Source organism: Mustela erminea, chromosome 11, assembly GCF_009829155.1.
Source record: "Mustela erminea isolate mMusErm1 chromosome 11, mMusErm1.Pri, whole genome shotgun sequence".
Taxonomy (NCBI): domain Eukaryota; kingdom Metazoa; phylum Chordata; class Mammalia; order Carnivora; family Mustelidae; genus Mustela; species Mustela erminea.
In genome coordinates, this window is record NC_045624.1 from 102,054,641 (window position 1) to 102,070,572 (window position 15,932).

Genomic DNA, 15,932 nt, shown 5'->3' on the forward strand with positions numbered 1-15,932 from the left:
CTTTAAAATTGATAAAACATTCAGTGCTGAGTAGCACTCAAGGGAGTGGCTCATGAAGGTGAAACAGAAAATACTGATTCCTAAGGTTGTGGCCTAAGAAACATCTATAGCAAATCCCCCAGTAACCCTGACATGTGACACGAAAAAACCACGGATTATGGAAACAGTTCACTGATCATTCCCGAGTCTCATATTTCCATCTGCTTAACTGTCATTTCAAATTGGATAGCCTACTGCTTTCCTACTCACTGTCTAACTTACCCAAGAGCAAACCCGCCATCCTCCCCAACTGGCTCTCCTGTTCATCTCACCTGTGTTGTTAATGTGCCACGAGGCTCACAGACTGAGAATCACAGAGCCAGCCATCTAGTCCCCTGGTGTCCCCTGCAGATGAGGGAACTGAGGCCCCAGAAAGGAAAGGAAGGAGGAGTGACACACCTCCTCTGTGGCAAAGCCGGGGCTGAGACTCCATCTGCAACTGAAGTCCCAGGTACCCCTTCCTCCCACCTCCTGATCTCTGCAGTCTTCTTCCCAAGGGGTGTTCTTTGTCTTGGGTCTCTTGGCCACCTCCAGTGGCCTCTAATGGGCCCTTCTCTTGCAGATCACTCCTTTCTTTCCTCTTCCTGGCCACCATTGTCTGTTTTCTAAAATACTAGTGTACACTGGACTGGGAGTTAGATCTGAACTGCGGTCTGGAACTCCCTGTGTGACCTGAATTTCTGATTTTTAAGTTTGCCTGACTATAAAATACAATTCTTAACTAAAGTGGTATGACCACATGGGAATATTTGAAAATGCTTAGAGGTATTTTGGTGTTTTTTTGTTTGTTTGTTTCGGTTGTCATAGTGACGGCTGAGGTGAGGGCTCTCCTGACAGTTAATGGATGTGAGCAGGAAAAAAGGTCCTGCAATGGCAGGGGACAATTCCACACATTAGAGAAGTGTCCTCAAAATGCCAATCGTCTTCTCCTCTAAAGCCACTTTTCCACAAAAACCATCATGTTATTCCTCTCAAAAATCATTCAGTGGGCTCATGGGGAAGTGTCAACCATACGGCATTCAAAGCTTTTAAAAAACCAAGACAAAATGCAAGTGGAAACCCTATTCTGGTCACAGTGAAATATTTGTTGTCTCTTTACTGCCCTTTCTTGACCCTATTGCTGCACCTCTGCTCATGCGGGTCTCTGTGGGGTTGCCCTTCCTCTTCCTTTGTACCTGGCTAGATACTAGGGTTAGGTCAAGTACATTAACTTTAAAGATGTCTTTCCTTGGCCTCTTTTGAACTTCTGTGGCACTTGTCCTAACATCTCTCTTGGCACTCAATCATATTTTACTTGTTCTTGGTACTCTACTCTGTGTTTTCTGGCCTGGCTTCAAACACAGGCTATAAAACCCCCCCAGGCAGGGATCATATCTCATACTTCTTTGCATTACGGTGCTCATAGCAAGCCACGCACTTAATCAATGTTTGCTGAGCAAAATAATATCACAGCAAACACAATTAACATTTCCCACCACCCCTCCTCCTGTTTTTATACCAAGATCCTCCTGTTGTTTCACTCCCTGGGCTCTGGGCTTTCACAGCAGGGCGAACCAGATACTGATTTTCATAGAGCCTGGGTCTTTGTTTTCTCTGGAATGCTAACCGGATGAGCAATTCTCTGCCTCCCAGCTTTTCTCTGTTTCTCCTTGTGTCAGCGCAAAGCTACCAGGGGATGTGCGGAGGGATGGGATGAGTTTAAAAACCTGGTCAACTGAGGGTGCCTGGGTGGCTCAGTGGGTTAAAGCCTCTGCCTTTGGCTCAGGTCATGATCTCAGGGTCCTGGGATCGAGGCCTGCATCAGGCTCTCTGCTCAGCAGGGAGCCTGCTTCCTCCTTTCTCTCTGCCTGCCTCTCTGCCTACTTGTGATCTCTGTCTGTCAAATAAATAATTAAAATCTTTAAAAAAACAAAAAACAGGTAACGCAAGTGGCACTCATGACTTGAATCTCATTTCAACAGAAATGTCTTAATACTTGTATTTTCAGACTACTTTCTTATAAATGTAAGAGATCTAGATCTTTAGGGGGTTTACCTTAGGTAGTAGGTAGGAGGTAGGAGGAACCTACCTTTTTGTTTTATTGACAGTGAACCTGACTTCAGGACTCAGTTTCTTTTATCAAATGTGGTTTATCTCTCGTAAGGACGAAATCGCGTTAATAATACTAAAGACCTTGGATATTTTAAATAAATTAAATGGCATGTTTCAAGTTGATTCAGAATCTTGAGTTTATCCACTTAAATAAATCTTGAGTTTATGCCATACTTTCTGAAGTGTTATAAGTAAGTGCCACCAGAGAGGGATATAATCAATGCCTGTTGAGCTGGGACGTTGGGTGCTGCTTTTTGTCGCCTGCGAGCATGGCAGCTGCAGAGTGTCTGCTATCTGTGCTCCTGACACCCACGTAACCTGGGGGAAAGCGTAACATTTTTCTCTGCATGGTCAGGTGCACATTTTACATATACACAGAACGAAAGAATCAGCATGTTTTCAGCAGTATCCTAAAACAAAACCCAAGATGACCCATGAAAGGGAAATCCATTTTCTCACACTGGCATTATACTGTGAGCGCCCTCGGTAGGGAAGAGTTAGGCCTGACAGGATACAGATGCTTCCCCTAAAAGAGTAGTAAACTGGTACCAATACGTCAGGAACAGGCTCTTCCCTTGAGATGTGCTGTCTGAGGCTGCCAGGTGGATTGTTATTTTCCCCATTTCTCCTGAGACATTCACCTTAGTTCTCCCTGGAATGATGTGGGGGCAGTGGGGAGCCACACACACACACACACACTTCCTCTTTTACCCTGTACTACTTCATTTTTTGCCTCATTGTAATCCAACACGACAGGCTGTTTTACGAGAAACGGTTCTCAGTGGCCACCACCTCCTGAGATCCTGCTGGTCTCCAGGATGGTACCGATACCTGGGAAACGTCAATGAGGGATTTACTCAAAGTATTGCCAGGAACGGACTAGAAGTAGAAAAGAGCTATGTTTGGAGTTTCGGTTTGAGAAGGGAGGCCAGGAAAGGGTATGGGATAAAGAGATTGTACTTGAGAAAGACAATGCCCATGATGTTTAAGAAGGATGGTTTCACGATTCAGTGGAAGGTGACCATAGGCAGTGACTAAAGATATAAACAGGAAAGAGCACGGGGTAGGATGCAGAAAGAGTATTCATGTCCCCAGTGGATCCCCCCCAGTTTTTGGTCCATGTATGTCTATGGTACTGATGTCTTCTCCGGGATCTATGAAGAGCCCAAGGTTTAATGATCCTTAGGATCGTTTAGGAAATCACATGTGACTGGCCCGCCTAAGGAAGCACAGTGCAGGCCTGATGTGCGGGTCTCCTGAGCCTGCATTTTCCATTTCGTCCCTTAAGCTAGACATAGTCTTTGTAGTGGCGACTGTTAGGACAAAATGGAAGGCAGAAAGAAGGCGGTCTGAAGATGGGTCTACAGAGTTCAGTGGGTGTCCCTGACTCCGCATTCTTCTAAAGACCATGAGGATAGAGCAGAGCCCTTGGAGAGCAGGCAATCCTAGATTCCAGTCACCAAAATGGAGCAGGGCCTGTGGAACTTTGAGCCTGGCGGGGAGGCGGGGGGGTTACCTCTCCAGCGCTGTAGCTCCGAAGCCTCTGCAGGTGCTGTCGGTGGGTCAGGTGGTTGGGGAGACGCCCGTTCTGAAGAGGGATTCGGGGGTCAATGAAAGTGGTAGCTCGACTGTTGTGGTCCACGAAGAAAGACTGCAGATAGACCAGTAAAAAAGCACACTGCATGAGAATGAGCCAGAGTGAGGTCAATAAAGTAAGGGAGTGCTACAGTGCCCAGTCTTCAAGTTTATTTCTGACCCTCCTTTTTATCTGCTCAAAACGATGGAAGACGGGGGCATGCCAGTCACTGATAAACACTTCACACTGCGGACTTATAGACTCCTGGTCATAACACTTTACTCACCATGGAAAGTAAGAGAAATAGAGCCTTCAATGTATTAAAATAACACTAGTAATAATTCATGAAACATTTTATTTTAAAAACAAAGTCTCTTTCTTTGATTATAGAATTAGCACAGTCTCATTGAGAAGAATTTTTAAAAGGATAAAAAAGTAAGAAGAAAATAAAAATTACCTCAAATTTCACAATCCAAGGGTAATCATCAAAATATTATGGTGACCTTTCCACCAGTTTTTTCTTTTCTCATGCAAATATACAAATATCTACATATTTTCCCCACATCGGCACCTACAGTTTTGTTAGAAGATTTTTTTCCATCTCCTATGTTATGAGCATTTCCTTAAGTTATCAGACATTCTTTTAATACAATTTTAGCAGGTATATAGCTTGCTGGATGTATAGTAATTTTGGTACCCTCTATCACTGGACATTTTACTTTTTTACTTTTTTAAAAATAATGCTTCAATAAACATTCTTGTTCATAAACCTTTGCAGCATGTCTGATTACTGTACATGTCCCAATATGTGACAAAAGTTATTCTTTAAAATTACCTCTCATAAAATTGGTAACTTCTCAGGAAAAAAACCCCTTTTGTACTACTAAACAATCTTTCAAATACTATCTTGAACAAAATGTAATGTTTGGTGAAGGTGACTTCCTCTTAAAGACCTCAATCAATGTTCATTGTAGACACACTCGGATGCCACCTTACAGAGGTAATCCAAGTCAAATACAGATGAAAAAATTATTCTTGGGAAGTATGAGCTTATAATTTCAAGTATTAGATGTCCTTGCAAACAAGTCTCTTTTGTTAAAGAGCTCTATAAAAAGTGATACAGGAAGTGGTTTCATTATGGGGACCAAAAGTTACCTCCACAGGATGTAGGAGATTAACTTCCCTAATATCATGTGACTCAGTATCTGTGACTTGCTGTAAAATTCCCAGGACAGCATCCCACACAGATTCAAAAAGGCCTATTTGGGGGCATCTGGGTGGCTCAGTCCCTTAAGAATCTGCCTTCTATTCAGGTCGTGATCTCAGGGTCCTGAGATCAGTCTCTAGTTGGGCTTCCCCTCAGTGGGAAGTCTCCTTCTTCCTCTGCCCCTTCCCCTGCTTGTGCTGTCTCTCAAATAAATAAATAAAATCTTAGAAATATAAAATAAAAGTTTAAAAAATCCATATGTCCAATTTGGATGGGACTAAATATGATGTGCCCTGAAAAACTGGGTTCGGTGTTTCAAAAGTGGCACTAGTGACATCGAAAAGATGAGTAAAGAATCTGAAGAAGAAAAAATGTGAGTTAAAAAAAAAACATTTATCAACGTGTTTCTATAACATGAGATTTTAAACACACAAGTATAAGCTGAAGTCAATATTTGAAGGGTCTTTTTATTACTGAACTATATGCCTGCAAATTTATAAATTAAAGTTAAATGGGTTTATTGTTATTTGTGCATATGTGGCAATTCTTTAGTATAAATTCCTAAAAGTTGAGTTAATCACTGGGCTAAAATTAGAAAAAATTTGTTTATTGGTCTATATTAACAAATTACCTTCTTATCCTCATCATAAGTCCATGAGTGCTTTTCATGGACTTTATAAATGTGGAGTATTTGAAAGACCCCTTAGAAATGCTGAATGGTAAATGGTGCTGAATTATTGTTTACAGGGGAAGCCAAACATTTTCTCACAGTTTTATGGGTTAGTTAATTAATATGTGGTACAATATTAATTAATTTCAGGAGTAGAATTCAGTGATTCATCCCTTAGAAAAAATACCCGGTGCTCATCACAAGTGCCCTCCTAATACCTATCACCCAGTTAGCTCATCCCACCTGCTGTCATCAACCCTCATCAACCCTCAGTTTCTTCTCTATCATTACGAGTCTGTTTTATGGTTTGTCTCTCTTTTCCCTCCCATGTTCATCTGTTTCATTTCTTAAATTCCACACAGGAGTGAAATCATACAGTATGTCGTTTCCTGACTGACTCTAAATTTGTTGTTTAAAATTTAGCTCTATTGCTTACGGCCATGGAATGCAACATGAGTATTTTATGCTCTTCTGTTTTCTTTGTGCTATAAAATATTATCATTTATTAAAACAAAGCTCCAAGGATCTCATAAAGGAGTTGTAAACTGTTTTTTTCTTTTTAAAGAAAATTGTGGTAAAATGTACAAAACGCAAATTTTGCCATTTTAATCAGTTTTAAGTATACAGTTTAGTGGGATTAAATACATTCTCATTGTCACATAACCATCACCATTGTTCATCTCCTGAAGTTTTTCATCTTCTTAAACTGAAACTCTGTACTCATTAAAGACAAACTCCTCATTACTTTCTTCCCCCAGACCATGGGAACCTCTATTCTACTTTCTATCTCTATGAATTGCACTATTTTTAGATACCTCATGTGAGATAAAGTATTTGTCCTTTTGTTTCTGACTTGTTTAACTTAGCATGATATTTTCAAGGTCCATTCATGCTGTAGCATGTGTCAGAATTTCACTGCTTCTCAAAGATGCATAATCTTCCATTGTATGGATAATACCACATTTTGTTTATCCATTCATATAACTTCTATTTTTTCTATGCTTATTGAGGTATAATTGACAAATAAAAATTGTATGTAATTAAGGTCTACATAAGGTCTATTTTTAACAAAATAATATATATCCATTATTCCAAAACTATATTATTTAAAATCCTGACTTATTTTGTCCTTTTGTCAAACTGATAGATACAAAACTCATTTTCCTACCATGCATTTATTTCATTTCTTTTTGTATTTCTCTTTTAGTTTTCTTTATATATGATATGATGCTATTTGGCTCATAATATATATGAATAACAAATCTTTATTTTAGTTGTGCCTTTGATTGATAAAAAATCTTACTTTGACTCCATTTAATGGTGTGAATTTGAACTCTCCTTTCTATGATATTAATATACCATGGTTTTTCTTGTTATGGTTTTTACATTCTATTAATATTTATTCTTTTATTTTTTAAACTCTGAATCATTTCTTCGGTATGTCTTTTAGTAAGCTGGATCTGTTTGTTACCAAATCTGAAAGTGTCTTCCTTTTTGGTATATAAGTTTACCCTATTTCTACCTATCACTAAGACTATTATGCTTGGCTGTACTTTTGTTACTTTATTTTGGTTATTTACAATTTTTTTTGCTTCCTGGTGAATTTTTGGGGTATTTTGCTATGTAAACCATATTTTGCTTGATCTTATTTTGGTAGAAATTTGAAACAGAAAAATCTTGCTTTCAATGGTACAAACAGTTGCCTTCTAAGTTGATCAAGTAACTATATTTAGCCATTGTTTTTCAAATTACTCAACTATGAACATTAGCACAACTTTCCCTGCCCTGTTCACCAGCCTTCTTCCCTCGTCTATTTTATTTTAGGTTAGGAATATGATTCAGATAGTTGTTATTCAATTTTTCCATTTTTCTTATACATATTCTCCCATATTTTATTGAATCTTTTTCAAAATATTTTAAAGCATTTTAACAATTATTTACACTTACATTCATGTATTTAATTGATTTAAATATTCACCACTAAGGCCCTTTTATACTGTTTTCTCCATTACTGATTTCCTGTTCTGCTTCATTTGTAAGTCATTGGGGGAATGGCTTTTGGTGTTTTCTTTGGACAGGCAAGAGAGTACAGTGAGTTCTGAAATCCTGCATGTAAGGTGGTTTTCCTAGTATTTTCACACTTGAATGACACCAATTTGTTTGGATATAGAATTTGGGGGCTGCAAATTTTTCTCATCAATAACCTGTACTCCTTGCTCTGTGAATTTCTGTAGTTGAGTTTCATGGATGGAAAATTTTAAGCTTGTCTGATTTTTATTCTTTTTAAGGTAACTTTCATATTATCATGGCTATATACTGATAAGACTTTTAAAAAATCCCCATTTAAAGACAATTCCAGAGTATGTGTAGATATAGAATTTTAATTAATTTTAATATAGCTCAGTGAGCCCAATTAATCTGCCTACCTGAATAATTTATTTTAGAGCACAAAATTTTATTTTCAATATTTAATAAGTGAATTTTTATATTCTGAATTTAATTTTTGTTGTTCTACCTATTATTCTGGTTTCTTCTTTAGGAACATCCATAAGCCATTCCCCAACAGAGATTTTAACTGAGTGGTAATTATATGCTAGGAATATTCTAAGCCCTTGGGGTTTCATCAACGAGCAAAGATCCCTGCTCTCAAGGTGCTCAAAATTCTGTCAGGAGAAACAGACAAAACAATAAATCTAACAAGTATATAACTTATATGGGGGAGCACATGGGTTGGGGATCTTGGGTGCTTTTGGTATTAAATAGAATGGTTAGGACAGGCCTGGCTGAGAAAGTAAGATATGGTCTTTTTGCTTTTATTATTTATTTATTATTTTTAACTTACCCCTCCGTGTTTGCGATCTGGTTTCTTCCCTCACTTTTTTTGAGAGACAACAGTTTCCATGTTCTCTCTCAGTGATCTGATTTTTATATAGCATCAGTTCTGCTTGGTTTTATCCCTATGCTATTACATGTTGTTCTTTCTTGTGATTTTAAAATGTTTACTTTCAGCCTTTTTTTTTTTAATTGTAGAAGAACATGTGAGACTTAATCACTGTTCTCTAACAAAATTTCAGCCGTATGGTATTAAGTGCACAGAGCAGAACAGTGTTGTTAACACAAGGCTGTACAGCGGGTCTCTAGAACTTACTCATCTTGTATCACTGAAACTGCACTCATTGAACCCAAACTCCCCATTTCCTCCTGCCCCAGCCCTGGTCACCGCCATCCTGCTCTGTCACTCTGAGGCTATTTCAAATACTTCCCGTAAGGGGAATTATGCAGTACTTAACCCTCTGTGACTGGCTAATTTCATGGAGCATAATGTCCTCCAGGTTCATCCTTCATTTTTAAGGAACAATGAATAATGTTCCACTATATGTATATACCACAATTTCTTTTTTAAGTAAGTTTTCGAATTCCAGTTAAGACATAGTATCATATTAATTTCAGGTGTACAGTACAGCTATTCAACACTTTCATACAACACCTGGGGCTCACTACAAGTTCACTGGGCAATCCCCATCACCTATCTCCCCATCCCCTCCCACTCACCTCCCTCCTAGGAACCACCAGTGTTTTGGGTGTTGAGTTTGAAAAGGCGGGCATGTATTGCACAGAGCGCGGCGTGTTATATGCAAACAATGAATCTTGGAACACTGCATCAAAAAACTACTGATGAGTATATGGTGCTAGCATGCTAATAAAAAAACAAAATCAGTTTGTTCTCTATAGTTAAGAGTCTCTTTCTCAGCTTGCCTCTCTTTTCCCCTGCCCTTTGCTTTTTACTTTGTTTCTTAGACTCCACACATAAGTAAAATCACACCGTATTTGTCTTTGACAAGACTTATTTTGCTTAGCGTAATGCACTCTAGTTCCATCCACCTCCTTGCAACTGACAAGACTGCATTCCTTTTTATGGTTGGTAACATTGCACTGTATATCAGTTGATGGGTACCTGGGCTGTTTCCATACTTTGGCTATTGCTGACACTGCTGCTGTAAACACTGGGGGGCCTGTATCCCTTTGAATTAGTATTTCTGTATTCTTTGGGTAAATACCTAGTAGTGCAATAGCTGGATGGTAGGGTAGCTCTATTTTTAACTTTCTGAGGAACCTCCATACTGTTTTCCAGAGTGGCTGCCCCAGTTTGCATTTCCACCACCAGTGCAAGAGGGCTCCCCTTTCTCTGTATCCTCGCCAACACCTGTTTAACACTAATATCTTAATGGAAGATGCTAAAGATGCTACTTGACAGACACATTATGCACTGTGCAGTTTCACTGAGTTAGGAGCAGTTCTAGTCCCATATGCTTCTGTACATACATTTACAAACATTCCTTTTTTAAAGTTTTTAGTTTAACTCCAGCTCGTTAACATACACTACGTTAGTTTCCAGTGTACAGTCTTGTGATTCGACACTCACATATGTCACCCAATGCTCCTCCTAACACGTGTACTCCTTAACCCCCATCACCATTTAACACCCCCCCACCTCCCTTCTTATACACCACATTTTCTTTACCCATTCTTTTGTCAGTGGGCATTTAGGTTGCCTGATTATTGTGACTAACACTTCAAGAAACATAGCAATGCAGGTACCTCTTTGAGATTTTGATTTCAATTCTTTCGGATTTCCAGATCATACGGTAGTTCTGTTTTCTTACATCTGTCTCCTCTCAGCGTTTCTCAGTTTGTGGCTGCTGCTTCTTACTTCTTACTTCTTCTTGCTCAATAGAAACCACGTGCTCCTAAACCATCTTGTGTATGATTGGCAGGTACCTTTTAAATTCTTCTATTTTCTGAAGGAAATTATACTGTAAGATGTTTTTTTCCTCAAAGGTTCTGTTTCCTTCATGAAGTAGTGGCTCTCTTCATAGGTTCCTGTTTATTTTGCTGTTGTGTGTTCATTCCTTAGTAGAGGATGCCTCTGTTGCATGCCGGCCACAGGCAGACCCTCCCCTGCCCCACCATCTGCAGCCCCACGCCCTCTCTGGATGATAAGCCTCCCCCTCACTCAAGCCTGGAACCTACTTAAGGTCCACATCCAATCTCTACCGAAGCTGGCAGAAGGCTGTGGCCTCCTTTCTCAGACTTCCAAGACAACGGATGAGTCAGACGCCATTTGGGCCTTCACTCTGGTCCTCCTGAAGTGGTGCCACTCTCAGAGCACTGTCCCTGAACCCCTTTGTGGGGATGATCATGCATTCAAAGACATCAAACAGCCAGCCCTGGTCTTCTATGCCCACCATGGTGTACACTAAAAACAAAGGCTATTGTCTTTGCACACGTCAATAAAGCAAAAAGCAGATTGGCTAGAATGAGGAACCAGAAGGTGCTGTGGCATTCTGGAATCTTCTCTGGCCATCTGTGAAAATGTCTTTTGCATAGAGAGCTATGACTCCCTGATTTTTCAGTGACCGCTGTTCCTAGATCCCAGACTCCTGTGCAACACATTCTTTCCGAGTCAGAGAGGTGAGCCTGTAGGAGACAGTCCACAAATGTTCTTGTCAACCTATTCCCATCATCCATGGGCTTTAGCAATGAGGTGTTCTTGTATATTCTCCAGTTGCCAGTCCGATGTTGCATTTTTTTGGATTGGACAATTAATTCCCACAGCATCAAGAGGAAGAACAGCAGGAATTACTAATCTATTCTATTATCATGGATGCCCATATTCACTTATTTACTCTTTATAACTGGCATGAAGGCAATAATAATTATTGCTGCTTTATGACGGACAAAGTGAGGCTCAGAGCAGTAAAGGAACTTGCTCATGGTCACGCGTTTAGAATGGAATGGGGTAGTCCCCACTATCCTTCACTGTTGCTCTCTACCCTATGGATTGTGATAATACATTTTTAATTGAAGGCTACTCCCCCCACCAACCCCTGCAAAAATTCAGTGCACGGTATGCTTCTTAGAAGTTTTGTTTGCCATCTCTGAGTCTGTATATGCTCAATTAGTAAAGAATTAGACCAGTTTATGTGTGTGTATCTAGTCACACAGCTGGTTTGTGTCATAACTGAAAGCAGAATTCAAGCCCTCTCATTTTAGATTCAGACTTCCTTCTTTCTTATATATGGTACCATATCACTGAACAAAATTAGGGGGAAAATGTTTTGCCAGAAATTCCCTAATACACATTTCAAAATGACTAAAATTCTTGGCGCAAGTCTCAGCTACTGTGTTTCTTTGCTAGTGTGATACACCCTGGAGAAACAGGGCTGACGGCACTGGGGGGGTTTCCTGGCATTCTGCTGGGTCTCTGGCTGTTTGCATCCTAGTGTGAGAGCTGTATGCACTTAGGGTGTTATGGAAATCTGGGCTAAGCAAGTTGTTTGCATTAGTGTGCTATTTGCATAATAAACCATAATGACACTTTCTGTTCACTGATTCCTAGTGGTGTACTCTTTTTTTTTTTTTTTTAAAGATTTTATTTATTTGACACAGAGAGAGAAATCACAAGTAGGCAGAGAGGCAGGCAGAGAGAGGGGGAGGAAGCAGGCTCCCTGCGGAGCAGAGAGCCCGAGGTGGGGCTCGATCCCAGGACCCTGAGATCATGACCTGAGCCGAAGGCAGAGGCTTTAACCCAATGAGCCACCCAGGCGCCCCATTAGTGGTATACTCTTGACAACTTAGTTAAGGAATAATGTAACTATGGTGACCACAGATCACCAAGATGAGGCACGTGCACTCTGGCTCCTTTGCTTTCTGTCTGGCTCAGGATTTATTTCCCACCCTAACACACAACCTCAGGTCCTCCCAGCATAAATCACTGTCATTCTCCAAGTGGAGGACACACCTAGTAAAAGAGAAGGTCCTTAGGAGCAGATTCTGGCTCTCGAGGTTTTTCTACTACACAAAGCTCACCCCCCACCCCAGACCCTTTTCCAATTCACCCAACTACACAGGAGCCGGTCATACAGACTTAGTAAGCTAACAGACTTGCATTAGTGGACACTCTTTCTCCACACACTTCAGAGAGTACAGGTACTGAGACATGCTAAGGGGTTTGTGGGGAGGAATCTGTGGTTCCCAGGGGACAACGGCACCCAATCAGCCCACTTTGGGGAACTGTGGCACACTGAACATCGCAGAGACCGAGACATGTCTACTGACAAAATTTCTGATTCCTTTGACCCTAAAAAAGGGAGGCATTCTCTCTACCACAGGCCTCCACCCCCCCCCCCCAAATTACACAGAAACAAGTCTTTCATAAACTGTTTAGCCTGTCCTATAAATACATTGATGTGACTGGTGATGATTAAGAAAGAACATTTTTGCTGCAGCAAACTCAGTGAGGCTTCCAAAGCATCCCTGGGAAAGATCAGTTTTGGCTAAGGTCACACAAAGGCAATATGCAAGCCAGTAACATCACATGGGCCCAAGATACCCTCCCATTTGCCAGGTTGTTTTAATGAGAACTGAAGGCTTATTAGGAAAATCACCACAAGTAATCTAATAACGTCATTCCCACTTAACTAATAATCTCATTCCCTGAGAGTTAGCTGTCTACGGAGGCATAACAATAGAAAGGTCATTGAACAGACTCTGGTTTCAATTTCCAAACACATAGGCAGCAATTCTCAACTGTGCATGATTTGCTCTCTAGGGAACATCTAGCAATATCCCAAGTTGGTGTTGATGCTATTGGCATCAGGGGGCAAGAGGCTGGGGATGCTGCAGGACAGAAACCCTGCTGCAGGATGGGAACCTCTTCCCCCTGGTAGCTGATGGCACATCTCTGAGACACAGACTTTCCTGTCCTCACTCATCTCCCCCACCCCTCACTTTCTCATGGGTCTTCTTCAGATAAAGAGCTCTCTGTTGAAAGGCCCACCTGTCAGTCACACTCACCTTTCCCTGCTGGTCCGTTTTGATCTCCCAGCCCCGGGGCAGTTCCAGCCGCGTGTCTGCAAACATGTTGATGAAATTCACCAAGTCACGGTTGTGCTGGTAGCGTTCGAAATTGCGCGCATCCCGCCGGACTTTCAGAATCATGTGCTTTAAGCAGGTGCTACTGGTGAAGACTCGGTAGGCACCCTGAGAGGGGGGTCAGGGCCGGTTGGGATAGAGGGTTGGGGGAGGAGGGTAGGAAAAATACAGACCAAGTACACTTTGAACATCTTATCGCAATGTAACCTGATTGCTAACACAGTGATTTATTGTGCGCATGGAGGGGGAAGCCTCAGAAGGGAGATCTTGCTCAAAAATTAAATGTGCACGATAAACACACATGGATCTGCTTGATCTGTATGGGTGTTTCCTCATCTCTGATACGGTCACATTCTGGGCGGGGCAGGGGGGACACTCAAAGGCTCCCCTCTCCCTTCTCCCCAGTCAGCGCTAGGCTGGGCTCTCCTGAGTCTCCCTCCGTCACTGGGAGCATTGCCCCCTCTCTTCTCCACCCTTCTCTGCCTGCACCAGTCCTCCCTTGCTCCACTTCTGCGTCTGTAACAAGGAGGATTAATTTAGGGTCCCTGGGGACTTAAGGCTGGCCTTCAGAGGTCTGTCACAAACTTCTCTGTGTGGAGGGGATGGGGATGAGAAGAAAGGAAAACGCTTCCAGAGTTTTTAGTTGTGCCAAATGATGATTTTCCGGTCCACAGGCCTGGAAGCCAGCCCCGCTTGCTGCCAGAGTGGGGCCGTGGCTCCTCCTGACCTGAGCCACCTGGTGCCCAGTGCTTGAGGGCATCAACATCTGGCATCCTTGTCCCCCTTTGTGACTCACTCCTGCCCCAGTGGGCAACCACTCTGAGTCCAACAACAGATGTCCCAGAGTCTTCTCAAATAAAACCTGCTAAAAACTGGTCTCCTCCCGCTGTCACCTAATCAAATAATTACACCTGCTCAGATGCAAGTAATTTCACCCCTAACTCAGGTGCCCAAAGCAGAAAAGACTCCGACTTTCTCGAGTCCTCACCCCTGCCTGCCTCCATCACCATGGTCCCCCCTTCTGTCCTCCTAGCCCCTTCCTCAGGGTGGGCCTCGGTCATCTCTCACTTGCGACACTGGATCAGCCTCTAGCCTTATAGCCCCCCAGTCGCCGCCCTTCTGATAGAGAAGACGTTTAATCGAACACCTGATCTTATAACACAAATGCCTAGGACTATTGTTTGTTCCTACCGCCTCCTGAGGCATAGCCACACTCCTTCTCATGACTTCCCCTGAGTTTTGCTACTTTTTCTCCAGCCCTTTCTGAACCACCTTTGCCCGCCACCACATCCCAACCTCATATACCCAACCCGGAGCCTCTTCACAGCTGCGTCCTTTCTCCCTCTCTCTGGAGCTTCTTCCCACCCTCCTGCAACCTTCCTGACTCAGTTCATCAGCCCTGTCCTTGGGGATGCTCCCCTAGACTGTATCTCTGGTGTTTCCAGAGCATTTCATTCCTCCCTGAGGTTGGGCGCTGTCCTCTCCCGTCAGACTAGTCTTTGTACGTGTCTGTTGCTCCACAAATTGGGAGCTTGTGCTGTTCAGCTGTCATGCTGTCTCTGTGAGGCCAGCACCTACATCTGCATCTGTCCACAGAAAATGTTTGTCTAATGAAAGAATTAATGAATATAGGGAAAGCATGTAATTGCTTTCTTGAAAATACCAAAAAAAATCATATATGCAAAAATAAGTATGGTATTTGAACATCTCATTTCATTAAAGGGAAAACTAGATATTTATCTAGGAGAAATCTAATTTAACATTTCTTTAATGAGAGTGATTTTACAAAATGATGCAGGCTGAGGGGGATCTGTCACAACTTCATAATCTTGTTCCTTTAAAATTTTAGCAGTAACAGAAACACATATCTGTTTCCAAAGGACTTTCACTGATATTGATACATTTGTGCCTAATGAAAACAAAGAAGCAACAGCATTGCCAAATCCAGCTCTTCTCCTTTTTGGGAGACTCCCAGATAGTAGAAAGAGTGGACTGAGTTGGTTTGTTTTGTTTTGGTTTCAATCTTGCCTGGGTTAAAACGCCTTCCTTTTTTATCTATTAAACAATTTAGCAAAGACGTATTTTGAGTTTTGATGGAAGCCAGGTGGGTCCCCTCTGTATTCAAGAGTACTCACATAATTGGCATGTAGTACAGTGAAGAACTCCGGGTTGGTGATGAACTTCACCGCTGGGGACTGCAGCAACAAGGTGATTTTTTGTGAATTCACCGGAGAAAGCGACCCTTCTCTCCGCAGATCTGGAAAAAGGAAAGCAAAGCAACAGACACATTGGAAAAAAGTCATTTTAAATGCAGTACTTTTCTCTCTACACCAGCAGCGCATTAAGCTTTGACTGGACAGCTGGGAATGGACTGTGGTTCTGAATAGTGATATGATCAGGTATCTCGGTGATAG

At 41.7% G+C, this 15,932-nt stretch overlaps 1 protein-coding gene across 6 annotated transcripts in view; it reads right to left on the minus strand.

Moving 5' to 3' along the window:
* Window positions 1-15,932, minus strand: part of HECW1 (HECT, C2 and WW domain containing E3 ubiquitin protein ligase 1) — a 460,363-nt gene that overhangs the window by 68,768 nt on the left and 375,663 nt on the right. For all 6 annotated transcript variants that reach the window (XM_032305360.1, XM_032305355.1, XM_032305359.1 and 3 more), the window contains 3 exons: window positions 15,654-15,775; window positions 13,441-13,626; window positions 3,647-3,781 (listed from right to left, as the gene is read on the minus strand). In XM_032305360.1, coding sequence (XP_032161251.1) covers window positions 3,647-3,781; window positions 13,441-13,626; window positions 15,654-15,775 — 443 coding nt within the window. The remainder of the gene's footprint in view (window positions 1-3,646; window positions 3,782-13,440; window positions 13,627-15,653; window positions 15,776-15,932) is intronic.